Source organism: Erythranthe guttata, chromosome 14 (assembly GCF_056151865.1).
Source record: "Erythranthe guttata isolate IM_541 chromosome 14, IM_541, whole genome shotgun sequence".
Lineage (NCBI taxonomy): Eukaryota > Viridiplantae > Streptophyta > Magnoliopsida > Lamiales > Phrymaceae > Erythranthe > Erythranthe guttata.
The window spans coordinates 20886818-20903156 of NC_142546.1; the positions used below are offsets into that span (position 1 = coordinate 20886818).

The following is a 16339-nucleotide window of genomic DNA, read 5'->3' on the forward strand; positions in this document are numbered from 1 at the left end:
AAATATATCCTTATAATATGTTCTATAAACCAAATGAAAGATGTTGTCGTTATGCCCGAAAGACGGACATACAACTCTTTTGCAAAAAATTCTTGACCGGCGGCAAAAATATTATATATTATTCCAATAAAGTGGTAGATCTTGCAGATTATTGTGGCAATCCAGTTCCACGTGGTTTCAAATGTGGAAGTAAGTATCAACTTCTTATTGAAAATGCTTTTGCATAACTACAATGAATTTTATATCGTTTTAATGTTAATTCTAGTTAAATAAGTTGGAAATATCTACCAATTATTTTGACTTTTGAATTTTGACATTGATTTAATATAATGCAGATTATATCTCTCAATTGTCCCTGAAGTGAATGAAAACTCGCAAGCAGCGCAAATTCAAATACTAAAAAGTTACATATATATAGCTATTGGTCCTTTGTAATAATTTATAAAATAATTGAAATATTTGTTTGATGGTTAGACCACCACCATCGTGTCTCTATTGTTATATATACAAAGATAAATAAAATCTTATTTTTACTGATCATCATTCTACTTTAAATACACGTTCTTGCTTAATTAATCCAACAGTTGTGTCGGACGAACACTAAACTTAACGAATTTTCATGTAGTAATTTTATCTTTTATTACGAAGGTGAAATAATAGTAGAAGATCTTGTAAATGTCCGTTCCATATAAGGGGTACGAGCAACACGGGCTTCTCGAAAAATGGCTTTTGAAGGCGGTGATGAATGTGTTTAGGGAAGAACTCTAAATTGGCCTGGCATGCATCGACGAGCTTTGGATTATCTTATGTTTATGTCTCCATGAAGATATATATTATGCCGTCTTCGTTATTCGATCTCCGTTTCACAAGTATGTGTATGTAAAATGAAATAGCTGGCATCAGAAGCAGCAAAATAACTAATCTGACCGGTGTTTTAAAGTCAGACCAGCTGCCGGTTGAACCGGGGTTGAATCGGTTAAACTGCGAACCGTTGTTGCCTTGCCCGGTCCTGTTAGGCCGGTTGGTCCGTAAAATCGACACTCGACTGAAAATTAGGGTTTTAGCCCAAAATTGTTTTATATTTAATGAAAAAGATAAAACAATAAAATGGCTAAAAGCCTAAAACCACTTATTTTTATTGTTTAGTTGAATTTTTTTTAGTGCAAGTTGCATGTCACCCCCTATATTTTTCTATTTTCACACTTTACCCTCTCAAAATTTAAAAAAGTTAATGCCCCGTTCAAAATGTTATATATATTTGTTGCACATTGCCCAAAAAACAAAATTCTCATAGATTATTAACCGTAACTGTGTTTTTTTTTTTGCACGTTGCCCCTTTAAATGTTATTTTTATTGCACATTGTCTCTTACATGTATTATTACCCTTCAAAATGCCCACCGAAAATTAACTTTTGGGGCAAAGTGCATCCAAAACAATATTTCGAGGAGGGGTTATCTATTTTCTGAATATTTAGGGGTGAAAATGCCAATATGGGAAATTTATAGGGGGTGAAGTGCAATTTATCTTCTTTTTTTTTTTTAATTCAAAATAGAAAACTTCAAAATGAGAAAACATATTATTTTGGATTATAATTTTATAAGATATGAAGTGATTGGTTTGTGATAAAAAGTAGGGTTGCTTATTGTGGAGGGCAATCAATTTGTAGAGGGACGTTTCTTGCACTGGATAACAGTATACATAAAGCATCCCTAAAGTTCAATATATAACTTCTTCAATAAATTTGAAAATATATATTATTTTTTATTCTTCCAACACTTTCCAGATATATATTGCTTAATTTTCTAATTAATAAATATTAAAAAAAAATAAAAATAAAAAATAATTGGTCCTGTTTTCCTCATTCTCAACATGCCGATTAATTAATCATTTATTACAATATTAAAAGCGTTATTAGAAATCTGGGTTTTGCTTAAACCAGACTTCACTTTTTTTATACATAAGCAAAGCAACACAAATAAATTGTTTATAATATTTTTCATGCAACGTGTTTACCACTGATTGTTCAGTTGGGCCCACCCCGTGGAAAATTCAAGCAAAATAAAATGATTAATAATGTGCAGATACATTTACCCCGTTTCGTTCGATAATTATTAATTACTAACGTCTGTTTCCGTTAGAAATATATTTAAATAATTAACAATTAATTAAAGGAATTGTCGGTCTAATAGATCTTATGGTGTAATATAATCAAGGTTCTAAAAGGCGGTTATCGGGTACGTGGCGGTTAGGGACCGCCACACGATAAATCGGCGCGGCGGTGATTTATCGGAGGTAAATCGGAAATATATCGGTTTTTAAATTTAGTGTAATATATTTCTAAATATTATTTGTAAATACTCAAAATATATATAAAAGAATATTTAAACATAATTCTATCCTATCATTCATATGTTATTACATAATTCTAATTACTCAATAAATAACAAAAAATTTAAAAACAATAAGATCATAATATAATAAAAGATTCTTACGAAATACAAATACCATGCAAGTCTTTCGCATCAACAATTAATATAAACACAACAAAGCATAAATTGCGGGGTAGTACTTGGTTTGGTTTTAGAAGTTGAAAGAATTGGAGAAAAACAAAAAATCAAAACATATTTTCATTTTAATTTAAATTTAAAAAAAAAAAAAAAAAAAAAAAAAAAAAAAAAAAAAAACCGATTTGTTGACCGATATATCGGTTTGACCCGCCAAAAAACCGCCGCAAACCGCCTCGCCGTAAAAAACCGATATTCCAAACCGCCTCAACAAAATCGTAAAGGTTTATAACCGATACCGATATGGCGGCCGATATATCGACCGCCACGACCGATATTTAGAACACTGAATATAATACACCAGTTGGTGTTTACCTTTGATTTATAACTATGTAGCACGAACATGGAAATTGCGATATTCATGAAAAACAGACATAGGAAAACGATATATCCAAAAAATGGAAACGAAAATTTGGGGAAAACATATAATAAATAGTAAAAGTATTGCTATATAAACATATATAAGTTTTACATATATATTTTTATACATAAATATATTCAAAATAAATATTATTGTCAATTATCAATTGGAAATTGATCATTAATTCATATAATTAATTAGGTAAGCAATAAAAGTATTTGAGAATTCGTTATTCAAACATGTTTCTAATTTTTCAGAAATTGCGAAATATTGGCTCATAAGGTGTCCGACATGTGTCCTCAAGTAGTGTCGCATACGAAATGTATTCGAAACGCGGAAACGTTCAGAAATTGTGATTTCCGTGCCACACAGATTTACACACAATCACACATATACATATCGATTTATGTAAAATATCAATGAATCTATACACGTGTAAAATTTTGTATAATTCGGTGAAAAATAAAACAAGTGTAGCAACATGAATAGCTACTAGTGTTATATATCTCATATACATTCCATTTTATTAATATATAATTAAAAAACAAATAATTGTGGCTTATTATTATATTAGACCTCGTATATTTTTTTAATCTAGAAAAAAATAAATCTTAACGATATATAAGTTGTCATCTCATGTAAATGAAATCTTGATTTTTGACATGTTAAATAGAATGTACTACATAGTTCAAATGAAATCTTAACTTTTCATTTGTTATCTTATATATCTTTTCTTCACAAAAAGTAAATTGAGTTTCATCATATCATATTAATTAATTAATTCAACGAGAGATACATATTTTCCCAATGTGATTAATTATCTTTTTGACCCATCAACCCTTTTTTTCTTTTTCTCCCTTTCTTGCCTCTTTCACAAATTTTAATCATGAATTTCCATTTACTGCACTCCCTTTTTTTCTTTTTCTTTTTTTTTTTATAATTAATTTATAACTATATTTCATATGATGTGAAAGCTAAAAAAGCGTGAATGTTGTGGCAAGTTCTCAATGGGGCATTTTATGTATAACTAAAAAAATGGACAAAATAAAAAATATATATATATATATATATATATATATATATATATATAGAGAGAGAGAGAGAGAGAGAGAGAGAGAGAGAGAGAGAGAGAGCATAGACATGATTTATGGTATGATTGTATTATGTTATCTTGAGATACACGTACGTGTGCTTGCATGAGAGGCTGTGTATGAGAGAGAGAGAGACACATCTAGAGAGAGAAAGAGATCTAGAGAGAGAGATTAGGTTATGTGTATTGGAAGCTAAAACCATGGCTTGGTTACAAATTAAAACAATTCATTAAATTATATCTATATGAATTGTGTATATATAATTAAATGATTGGCTTGCAACTGAAGAATCTGATCATGATGGAGAGGCAAACAAAAAGACATAGTAATACTAATATATATATATATATATATATATATATATATATATATATATATATATATATATATATATATATATGGAGTCAAAGACAAGAACCTCATGACCTGTCTTTGTCCAAACCGTTTCTTTGGACTCATCACCAACACCCTCTTTTTTAATATTTAAAAAAAAATAGTGTATTCATGTACAATATTTGTCTACTTATATATATTATATACACACACTACATATTTGATATATTAGATGCATATTAAAAGACTTATTATATATTAAACTTCATTTAGTTGGGAAGATTAACCATGACTAGTAAACAATTGGATCGGACTTTAATTTGTCGATGTTTGGTAAACTCTATAACTTCACAGGTTCACCTGTAAATACTAAGTTATTTGTGTCTTATCATGTTTTTTAAGGAGTATTTTTGTTGAACCTTTCAAGGCTCAATAAAACAGTTGAATTTTTATTAAATTATTTTGGGTGCAAATTTAGACCGGATGGTCTGTTTTAATAGGAAAATCGGATGTCATAGGATGATTGATACGTGGATAGTTTAAATAAAAATATAATTAAGATCCTAATAATTGGAAAAAAAAAAGGGGGGGAAAGAAAATCCCAGCAGAACCCATAACCCCTCTAACACTAATTATAATCAGCGTGATTTATTAAGAGTTAAGACTTAAGAGTGCCACATGTCAAAAAATTAGTGGAATATATCGGCTGATCGTTTATAATTTAATTTCAATTATTTTATCTTAACTAATCATATCCTATCAACCAAATGAGACCTAATTATACGTGATTCTGATATAGTCGTATTTCGTAATTTACACCATCTTAAAATAATCATGGAATTTAATTATATAAGTAGGATATTAGTAAACAGTACTGAACAAAATAAACACCCCCAATTCCCCGTTTCTAAGCAACAAAACCCCACACCCATCATCGTCATCATCATAACTCTCTCTCTCTCTCTCTCTCTCTCTCTCTCTCTCTCTCTCTCTCTCTCTCTCTCTCTCTCTCTCTCTCTCTCTCTCTCTCTCTCTCTCTCTCTCTCTCTCCATATATTCGTGGTGATCTTGTCGCTCTATATATCTGGGATCACACTCCTTCACATCAAAACAGTTGGGGTTCGTAAAGAATACTTAAAACAAAACAAGAAATAGAGAGAGAAAGTGCTAGAGAGAGAGAGAGAGAGAGAATGAGGAAACCAGAACCCGCCGCCGCAGCCGGAGGGAAGAACAGCAGCGCAACAATGAATGCACCGAAGCTGAGGAAGGGGCTGTGGTCGCCGGAAGAAGATGAGAAGCTGATGAAGTACATGCTCACTAACGGCCAGGGCTGCTGGAGCGACGTCGCAAGAAACGCCGGCCTCCACCGCTGCGGCAAGAGCTGCCGCCTCCGCTGGATCAACTATCTCCGCCCCGATCTCAAACGCGGCGCCTTTTCTCCCCAGGAAGAAGAACTCATTGTCCACCTCCATTCTCTTCTTGGCAACAGGTACTCCTTATATTATTAGCAACAAAATCTTAATGTATATATACTTGTCACAATATATAGGTATAACATCTAACTCCCACATATATATATATATGCCTACTTATTTATATCAATATATTAAAACTAAAATATAAATGTGTGCACATACATTAAACAATCGCCTTTTAAGTTTTGTGAAATGGTAGTTTAATTTTTTTTATTTTTGTGTTACATCCGATGAACTTTATCGAGTTATATATATTCTTTCATATTTGTATATAGATCTATACATCTCATATTTTACTTCATAAATAATTCGACTCAAATATGTGTGTGTCTCTCTATATATATGCATATATGAATGCATAAGTTAGATATGTGTATACATCGGTCAATATTTACATGCACACGTACATGTAACATGACGTGCAATACAAAAATAAAATTTCAAAATAAAGAATTAGTGAATTTATAAAACTTAGCGTACAAATTACAATTAAATGATAACGAGTGCATACATACAAGTCATATATATAAAACGCACTAATTCTTGTCTACGTGCAATTACAATTGATACATGATACAACCACACTAGTGACAGCAATATATATAATTTAATTTAGATATTAGGTTGATTGTAAGTTGGTTAATTAATCGAAATAAAACTTCAAAATCACATCACATGCATGGGGACCAATTACTAATTAACTAATTCATGGTAATTAAGTTAATCATCATAACTCGTCAGTTTTGTCAATTAAGTAATCAACTTCCTAACTACCTTTGTGCTTCGGGCTGCACTAACTAATACACTATCTAGTGACTATATAAAAAAATATATATAATTATATCAGTTGATTTAATTTATTCTCATAATTATATATGTACACTGTTTTAAAAGAAAATATGAATAATTTATTGTGTTTATGTCCTCAAAATAAATATTATTACATATTTTTATTGAGGGTTGAAGACACAAAACAAACGTTCGCTTTTGAGATTTATAGATATGTTATCTCTAAATAAATCTGTCGTAATTTGAGAAACAATTTATATAAAACATATAACACCAATATAATGCAGTGCCATAAATTAAAAGAGTTTAACTTTTATGGCTCGCACCATACGTATCTATGTGTGTTATTACAACCGGGACCAATCAAATTCTATTAATTTAGTGAAATATCAATTTAACAGTAAATTTTTCCAGACGTTACGCTTTCCTCAAATTGGGACCAGAAAAAATTATTAATTAAACGAGATTATTAATTTATCAAGGTTGTTGTAGTAATATGTCAACCATGTAAATTACAAAGCATCGTTTAATATTTATTTTGTAATTTCTTGTCATCATTGACAGGTGGTCTCAAATTGCTGCACGTTTGCCTGGGCGAACCGATAACGAAATAAAGAACTTTTGGAACTCAACAATAAAGAAAAGGCTCAAGAACAACACATCTAATTCTTCTACGAGGTCTCCAAACATGAGCGACGATTCATCTTTAGAACTCATGATCGACCATCATCATGCCATGGGAGATGATTATAATCATGTCATGACCATGCATGACCATGACATCCTCATGGGCATGTTCATGATGGACGACAACTCGTCTTCCTCCACCTCAGCTAATAATAACCTAATTACATCATCGTCCTCATCCTCGTTGTCAACCATGCATCATCCCTTAATGACTACGTCCATGATCAATATTGATCCCTTTCCTAATAGTACCCTAATCGATCACCAGAATCTAAACTACACGCCGAACGAGGGTTTGTACTTCAACGTACAACCCTGCGTTGCGCAATCAAGAATCGTGTACGACGATGATCATCAGAACAATGGGGCCGCGGCGGTGTTTGATGGCGATCGCGTTGTGCGAATGGAAGGTCGCGATTTGATCTTCAACATTCCACAGCTAGAGAGCACAAATATGATGATCAAGGAGGAAGAAAAATCGAAAATCGAAATAATGAGTGGTGGTGGTGGTAATAATTATAGTAACAACATTAGTAACATCAAAGTGGAAAATGGGGAATTAGGGTTTGGGGGCTATTGGGAAGGAGGAGAAGAAGTAAGAGTGGGGGAATGGGATTTTGAGGAATTAATGAAAGATGTTGCTTCCTTCCCCCTTCTTGACTTCCAAGTTGACTAACCTTTAACCCTAATATATACATACAATATATACATACACCTTCTCTCTCTTCCTATATACATATATATACCCCTATTTTTTCAAAACTCTTTCTTATTGAAATGAGACATAAAGGAGAGAAACAAGTGCCAAAATTCATGGTCTTCTTTGTATAAATTTGTGGATTTTTTTTTATTTTTTTTAAATTCGAAGATATTCGAGTTTTACTTAATATGATGAGACGAAGTAAAAGTGTAGTTCTAGTGATTTTTTGTTATTCCAAGTAGCTAGGGTTTGTATCATAATATATCATACTTTGATAAGAGATGTGTGAATAGATATGTCGGCAGGCATAAAAGTCACGAGGGTTATATTATAGTTAGAGAAATTTGTACTCAATTGTGTTTATAAAATGTCAAAGGGTTAATTAATAAAGCCTTAACTAGTGGGTTTATATCATGTAATTATGAATATTGATGATTATGTAGTGGAATTTGTTTTTTCTTCCCTCTAGTCACTCTCTCAACGTATATTTACTTTCATGTAAAAACAGGTGTCATTTTTCACCTTCGTACAAGTTTTAAAAAATTCAATAAAAATGTCTTGATTGTAGTAAAATAGATATTGATAGACCAAAATACCGTTGTTCACGAGAGCTCATAAAGGTATATAACTGAAAAATATGTAACTAATGCAGCATTGCAATTGTAAAGTAATAGATAATATGGAGAGAAAAAAAATTCTCAAAAGAGACAGATATTATGGAACAGATTGAATAAACACTAAAAAAACGAAAATGAGAATTTAATATCTTAGAATATAATTTGTTCTAGAAGAATATTTGTCACTCCCTAATTAAGTGGTTATGTTAATTGTGATGAATGAATTCATTGATAGCCATCATATTTATGGGGAATGGAAAATGATTTTTCCTTGTAATGGGGTTTAATCACTTAGGTGATATGTCCACTTAATTGAATTAGTATATTTAAAACCATCAAAAGAAAAAGTAGAATTAAAGTCAGCATGCTCTTATTCTTGATTTGGACTTGCTAATTGTAACATTAATTATTGGTTAACCTATGTAGTAGGGTCTTTATAATGATAGTAACTTTTTTGGTTTTCCCATTTCCAAAGATGGCAATTTGATTAATATTCTAATGGCACATAATTATGAGTTCTTGGTAATTAGGATCGCTTCGTTTTATTTAGTATTTAAATTATTATCATCTTATAATATGTTTGCATTAAATGGCGAAATCCACCTCGATAATTTTTTTACAGAGGAATGTAAATTATGATAACTCAATGGTCCGTTAGGATAATGCAACTGAGTATGGTGTTCACAAGAAATCAACTCCCAGTAGAACTGAAATTTCAACATTGCGCGTGTCAGTACTCGATTGTAGAATCTTCCACTAATTTACCATCCCGAAACCAGTTGAGTTATACTCGTACGAACAAATCAGATAGTACTTACTACATGAAAACATGAGATTAGCACACCCGGCCACATGGTGACAACTTCCTCTATTTTGTCATTAATAAGTTCTCATTAACAAACTACCTTCTTTATTCTAACTATGTATCAATTATTGTCCATGCTTTTAAAATTTTAATCCTCTCAAGTATTATCTAGTACCGGACTTTTGATTCCTCATATATTTAACAATTTGGAATTTTGATTCCTCGTATATACAAACACGTACACGTTTGTGTGTGCGCGCGCTATAAGAAATAATCTTTTAATTGACAACACATATTTTCTCATAATTAGGTAAAAAAATATTGTTAGTAATTTGTCACTAATGAGATATCACTAATTCTATACAGTGACAATAAAAAAAATTGAGTGACATGAAAATAACTATTAGTGACACCATGTAAAATGTTGTCTCTTAATAGTTAATATATACATTTAGTGACAAATTTTGAAATTGTCACAATTAAGGTGTTACAAATGTCATTTTTCCTAGTAATGGTGTGTGGGGGGATGTGTGTGTGTGTGTGTGTGTGTGTGTGTGTGTGTGTGTGTGTGTGTGTGTGTGTGTGTGTGTGTGTGTGTGTGTGTGTGTGTGTGTGTGTGTGAAGTTAGAGAAAAAAAGATCACAAATTGGAAGTCTAGTGAGTGCTTTTTCAAAATCATTTCACGTGAAGAATTCTTTAATTTAGTCATGACATAACAAATCAAACATATGTGACATTTATTCTATATGGTTCCCACTTTATGGAAGTCTTAATTTGACAGTGATATATGTTAATTGTACCTTTAATTATGATGATTACCTAAATTTAGCGTGTTATGATCTCAACAATATGCATATCTGATGTAATTAAACCACAAAATTTCAAATAAACCAATAGAAAAAAAGATTAGTTGAATTTTTCTTGTTTATTTTGAACACTTTAAACTTACTTGCTACAATGCTTTCAGAATCTTACCGGACCGGTCAATCCGACCGGTTGAATTGTGATCCAAATCACTGTTCGGTTTGATTAGATATATAAAACCGAAAAAATAAATCCGGGTGAAGTATCAAAAAATTGGGTTAACCAACTGAAAAATCGGATTAGATTTAGTTTGATCGGATATCAAATGGAGTTCAATCGGATAAAATCGGGTTTAACCTACAAAAACTGAAATTTTGTGTTTTATTATATTTAAATCTACTTTTGTCAATGAAGCATGGAAACTTCTACTCACATACGTTTCCACGTTTCGAAAACCGAAACTTCATGACACATGTCGGAACTTGTAAGTTATATATAATCTGTAGATACAAATATGTAATTGTCGATACCTATATAATATTTTCACAAATTATGAATTTACCCTTAGATTTTTTTATATTTACATGTTTCCTCCACATTCTCATATCCAACTCTTTGAAAAACGGAGTTTTCCAGTATCTATTTCGCTGTTTCACCGTGTCCACGTTCCCGTTTTCGTGCTACAATTATTTTTTTGTCTTTGCTTAAATATTTGCGGACTCGCATAAAATATTGTTTTTTGAACTAACAACTAACAAGTGTTTCTCGATAAATTCGGCTTGGGCCACAGTTAAGTACTATTATGGATATTAAAAATATCGACAAAGCCTTTCCAAACATTGCTAATTAATTGGGTTTTGGGCCCTATGATAAAGCACAGAAAAAACCGGCAGCATATTTTCCTTTCTTCGGCTTACATATCAATTGTGTGGGCCCACTTGCCATGTATATCATCATTGTCAACGTGCACTTCCTATGGGCCCCAGCGTTTAATGCCATGTAGTTTTTGGTTTATGAGATGCTACGCTTAGTTAAATATTCGATGACTATTGCAGGAATATCGAATGTATTTCATCGCGTGTAATATCTACAACCGTAATTTCTTGCTTTCACCGCTGACAAATTTCAAGTTGAAATTAAACGTCAGCCAATGTTCTGTGAACACGTTGCATGCAATACAGGTTAGCACATTCACCAATCAAGTTTTTTCGGTCCAAACTATACTAGGTCATGATCATCGCGATGCATAGGGGGAGACTCCTAGTGCACATAAAAAGTAGATTTGTAATTAACAATAATAATAATATATAATGTAGAGCGTTGACGTTTACTCGATATAATTTTAATGATACATTCCGAAGTCTCGATTGAATAATAAATAAATGATATGGACTATGTCGCTCATACGGGTCTCGTCTACATAAAAAGAATAAACCGATGGTCCGGAACTAAAAGTCCAGCTCCAATAAAGAAACAAGAAACCCTAGTGAGGGAGAAATGATTTTCGCCTATACATCATACAACGATACGAGGTAGGACCATAAGCTTTGTGGCACGAACTGAGTTGGAACTTTGGGCGAGCTAAAGCTCATAAAATCTAAAAACCCAGTAAATGTGACATACCCAAGTTATGAGATAATTAGATTAAAAAAAACGCTAATGGAATTCGCACATCAAGAAAGAAAACACCTATAAAAAAGGAGGTTCACTCGAACATTTACTCTCTAATATTTTTTGTTAACTAGAATTCACAATCAACACATAAACACAAATTCTGACTTGATCGTCTGAGCATCTACGCCGGACGAACCTCGATAAAAAAAATGACGAATAATTTTTAGATTTACATGTGTACTTTTAATTAGTTTTTATTGTGATCTTATTGAACTTTCAACTAATGCACACATGGTAGGAGTAAATACCAAGGTTCTAAATATCGGTTATCGGGTCCGAGGCGGTTAGGGACCGCCACACGATAAATCGGTGCGGCGGTGATTAATCGGAGATATATCGGAAATAAATCTGTTTTTAGATTTAGTGTAATATATTTCTAAATATTATTTGTTAATACTTGAAACGTATAAAAAAATTAAACTTGATTATCTCCTCATCGTTTATATAATCTAATCACATAACAAAAGTTTAACATTTAGAACTTGATTCTCTCCTCATCGTTCTAAATGTTTTTTTTATTTTTAGGCCAGGTTCTTCTTACGGAGTCGGTGAGTTCGGGTTTGATTGAAAGAGATAATGAGTTGGAATTGAAATAAAAATAAAAATAAAGATAAACGCCCTATTTTTTTTGTAATAAAAAATAAATAAATAAAATAAAATAAAAATATTTTTCCAATATATATATCGCTCGAAGTTTGACCCGATATATCGGTTTGACCCGCCACAGACCGCCACAAACCGCCTCGGACCGCCTCACCGTCAAAAAACCGATTTTCAAAACCGCCACACAAATATCGTAAAGGTTTATTTATGCCTGCCACCGATATGGCGGCCGATATATCGGCCGCCACAACCGATATTTAGAACACTGGTAAATACATCACCATGTGTATGGTCAAGGAACCTAATAGTTAGTATCACTAATACGTTTATTTCAATTTATTTAGTGTAGCATATAATTCTTTTAATAAAGTCAGCTTCTTCCATAGTTTTTAAAAATAAAAAAAATCATAATAAATAAATGCATTGAATAAGCAAGAAAACAGAGATTCATTTATTTTACGTTTTCTTAATCGAACAACTAGGGTCTAGGCGGGACCATTTCCAATAGTTTAGTTTCACCTTGTCTTTTTTCGTATTTTTTTAATGTATTATTAAAAGAGACAGTCCCACCCACCAACCCAAGAAGATCCACGTGGAATATATGCTGCTGACATGTCAAAGCGTAAGGAGGAGGTGCGCACGTTAGCACATGAAGAAGACGGAAAACCAGCGGCGGAGTTAGCAAAATCTCAGACGGAGTTTCCGAAGAAACCCCTGAAAAACCTCCAACCTCATCGTATATTCCATCCCCCCACACCCACCCTTAGATCCTAATCCGACGCTCCATCTCTCTCTCTCTCTTCTCTCTCTCTCTCTCTCTCTCTTCAGTACACACACACCTCCATCCCACTCACTCTCCACCATTTCCAAAGAAAAAAATTATTTAAAAGAAATTCCTTCACAACCATTTACGCATTGATATAAGCTTTCAGATCTCCATCGCCGGAAAACGCCATCGATTGAAATGGCGTCGTTAGCACTCACTTCTTCCCTCAACCTCCGCTGCCGCCCCCTCTCCACCCCAAATTTCCGGCCACTCGCCGCCCCCAATTCCCTCCGCCTCACTCCTAGATTCAAATCTCCCATCAAGAGCAGCGTCACCAATTCCAACGATCCACTCGGCGAAGATCAATTCCAATTCCAATTCACCGAACCCAAACCCTCCGTCTTCCTTCCCGCCCCGAAGCGAGCAGCCACAAAAGTCGCCTCCGCCTCCTCCTCGCCGGCTGTATCTCCGCCTCCCCCACAGCCATGGCAGGGGGCCGCGATCAAGCCGCTCGTAGCTTCCATCGCAGTCGGAGTTATTCTCTGGTTTATCCCAGCACCTAACGGCGTCTCCCGCATCGCGTGGCAACTGCTCTCGATTTTCTTAGCAACCATAGTCGGAATCATCACCCAACCCTTGCCCTTGGGCGCCGTCGCATTGATGGGCCTCGGCGCGTGTGTCCTAACCAAAACCCTTACATTTGCAGCTGCATTCTCCGCCTTCGGAGATCCGATTCCATGGTTGATTGCACTTGCATTCTTCTTCGCTCGAGGGTTTATCAAAACCGGATTAGGGAACCGAATCGCCTATCAGTTTGTCTCCTTATTCGGGAGCTCGTCTCTAGGGTTAGGATACAGTTTGGTTTTCAGTGAAGCCCTATTAGCCCCCGCGATTCCCTCGGTTTCCGCACGAGCCGGTGGGATTTTCTTGCCGTTGGTTAAATCGCTCTGTGTGGCTTGCGGTAGTAATGTGGGTGATGGAACAGAGGAGAAATTGGGTTCGTGGCTGATGCTTACGTGTTTCCAAACGTCTGTTATTTCGTCTTCGATGTTTTTGACGGCTATGGCTGCCAATCCGTTGGCTGCTAACTTAACCGCGAGTACCATAAATATGACCATTGGATGGATGGATTGGGCTAAGGCTGCGATCGTGCCTGGATTGGTGTCGTTGATTGTTGTGCCGTTGTTGTTGTATATAATCTATCCGCCGACAGTTAAGAGTAGCCCCGATGCCCCTAAGCTTGCTAAGGAGAAGCTGGCGAAGATGGGGCCCATGTCGAAGAATGAAATCATTATGGCAGGAACTTTGCTTCTCACGGTATAGAAATTCAATACTCTCGCACCTCGATTACGGGTTTTGTTGATACTTTGGTGCTTCTGCATTAATACTGTTTTCTTTAATTTTTGGTGTTCGTTGCTAAAGAGTTATGCATATAGTTATGGTGGTACAAATATGTTAGACTTTCTTGGCCAGCCCTTTAAAGTTTATATTGATTGAATGTGAAACATTCTTGATACTTGGAAAGAATTTCAACTCGATTTTACGCGATTCAAGTCATCGGGCACTAGATTTTTTAACTGAAATGAAGTAGTTTACTATGATACGGTCTCTAAGTATAGTCTTTGGAAGCCGATACTTTGTTTTCCGAGGCTATCAATTAGGTGGTTGGGTCAAGAAAAAACAAATGCTTCTCCGTTTAGTCATTTACTCAGTTAAGAGGAATTGCATGGGTGATTAAATACCGAGGAAACTTCCCATTCAATTTAATTGAAAATGAGTATACTCCGATTCGTCTTATTTCACTGACAACCGTGCTTGTTTATTTATATATTTTCCGAGCAAAATGGTTTCGTCCTGATTTTTCTTGCTGCAAATATCAGGTCGGGCTCTGGATTTTCGGAAGCGCCTTGAGTGTGGACGCAGTCACGGCAGCAATTCTCGGTTTATCGGTCCTACTTATAACTGGGGTCGTCACTTGGAAGGAATGCCTAGCTGAATCAGTTGCTTGGGACACTCTTACTTGGTTTGCTGCACTCATTGCAATGGCTGGTTATCTTAATAAATACGGTCTCATTACCTGGTTCAGCCAGAGTGTTGTTAAGGTGTGCATTCTTTCTATACTTTATGCTCGATATAGATAAATTCTTATTACCACATCTGGAATTTTCACTTAATTCGGTCGGGTCGAGCAATTTACAAGAGGATTAGACTTAATAGCATGCCTAGAATCCGGATTCAATCAGAATCATTTAGGTAATAAGAGTTTAAATATGAGACCTCGTATCCCAGTATCCCAATAGCTATAGCTTCGACTCCCTCGACCTAGGATTTAGAAATAGATGCTCAATTTGTTTGGTACTCGTTTCTGTGTCTTGTACTTTTCACTGCCCGGTTTCATTTCTTTTACTGAGTCTTTAATTTTAATTTTGATTTTCTTGCAGTTTGTGGGTGGATTAGGTCTTTCATGGCAGCTATCTTTCGGCATTCTCGTTCTTCTCTACTTCTATTCCCACTATTTCTTCGCCAGCGGAGCAGCTCACATCGGCGCTATGTTCACAGCATTCTTATCTGTAGCCAGTGCTTTAGGCACACCACCGTACCTCGGTGCAGTGGTCCTAGCCTTCCTTTCCAATCTCATGGGCGGAATTACCCATTACGGGATTGGATCTGCACCCGTTTTTTACGGTGCGGGTTATGTTCCTCTCGCTAAATGGTGGGGCTACGGGTTTTTGATCTCCATCGTCAATCTTGTGATCTGGCTTGGAGTCGGAGGTGCGTGGTGGAAGTTCCTCGGCTTATGGTAGACCTGCGCACGGGGGATTCATTTGCTCTCGTAGAATTTTATGTCCGTTTCTGCATAATTTGCACCATATTCGGTTCCTCCTTTTCGAGATCTTTCGAACCTTTTATAATGGAACCGAGATTTTAGTAGCTTTGCCGGAGAGGGTCTTAGCTAGATTTTTTTATTTATCGCCGTATTTTGAGTTAAATTTTTCATTTCGATTTACGCAATCTATGTGATATTAAATTCTTATAATAACAGTTGATGAAATTGAGAAAATGGAGGCA

General features: G+C 34.6%; 2 protein-coding genes across 2 annotated transcripts; both read left to right on the forward strand.

The window, feature by feature from the left end:
- The first annotated feature begins 5438 nt into the window (after positions 1–5438).
- Positions 5439–7988, forward strand: LOC105964694 (transcription factor MYB83). Its single transcript, XM_012989196.2, has 2 exons — positions 5439–5839; positions 7179–7988. The coding sequence occupies exons 1-2, from the start codon at positions 5541–5543 to the stop codon at positions 7975–7977; spliced, it is 1098 nt and encodes a 365-aa protein (XP_012844650.2). The 5' UTR covers positions 5439–5540; the 3' UTR covers positions 7978–7988.
- Positions 7989–12945: 4957 nt separating this feature from the next.
- Positions 12946–16331, forward strand: LOC105964697 (dicarboxylate transporter 1, chloroplastic). Its single transcript, XM_012989200.2, has 3 exons — positions 12946–14587; positions 15151–15372; positions 15712–16331. The coding sequence occupies exons 1-3, from the start codon at positions 13469–13471 to the stop codon at positions 16072–16074; spliced, it is 1704 nt and encodes a 567-aa protein (XP_012844654.2). The 5' UTR covers positions 12946–13468; the 3' UTR covers positions 16075–16331.
- Positions 16332–16339: the final 8 nt, after the last annotated feature.

Excerpts from the sequence above, each read along its gene's own strand:
- LOC105964694 (XM_012989196.2), top strand. The coding sequence starts at position 5,541 with ATGAGGAAACCAGAACCCGCCGCCGCAGCCGGAGGGAAGAACAGCAGC. Across the intron at positions 5,840-7,178 it reads CATTCTCTTCTTGGCAACAG|GTGGTCTCAAATTGCTGCAC; the intron begins GTACTCCTTATA and ends CATCATTGACAG.
- LOC105964697 (XM_012989200.2), top strand. The coding sequence starts at position 13,469 with ATGGCGTCGTTAGCACTCACTTCTTCCCTCAACCTCCGCTGCCGCCCC. Across the intron at positions 14,588-15,150 it reads CAGGAACTTTGCTTCTCACG|GTCGGGCTCTGGATTTTCGG; the intron begins GTATAGAAATTC and ends TGCAAATATCAG. Across the intron at positions 15,373-15,711 it reads TCAGCCAGAGTGTTGTTAAG|TTTGTGGGTGGATTAGGTCT; the intron begins GTGTGCATTCTT and ends ATTTTCTTGCAG.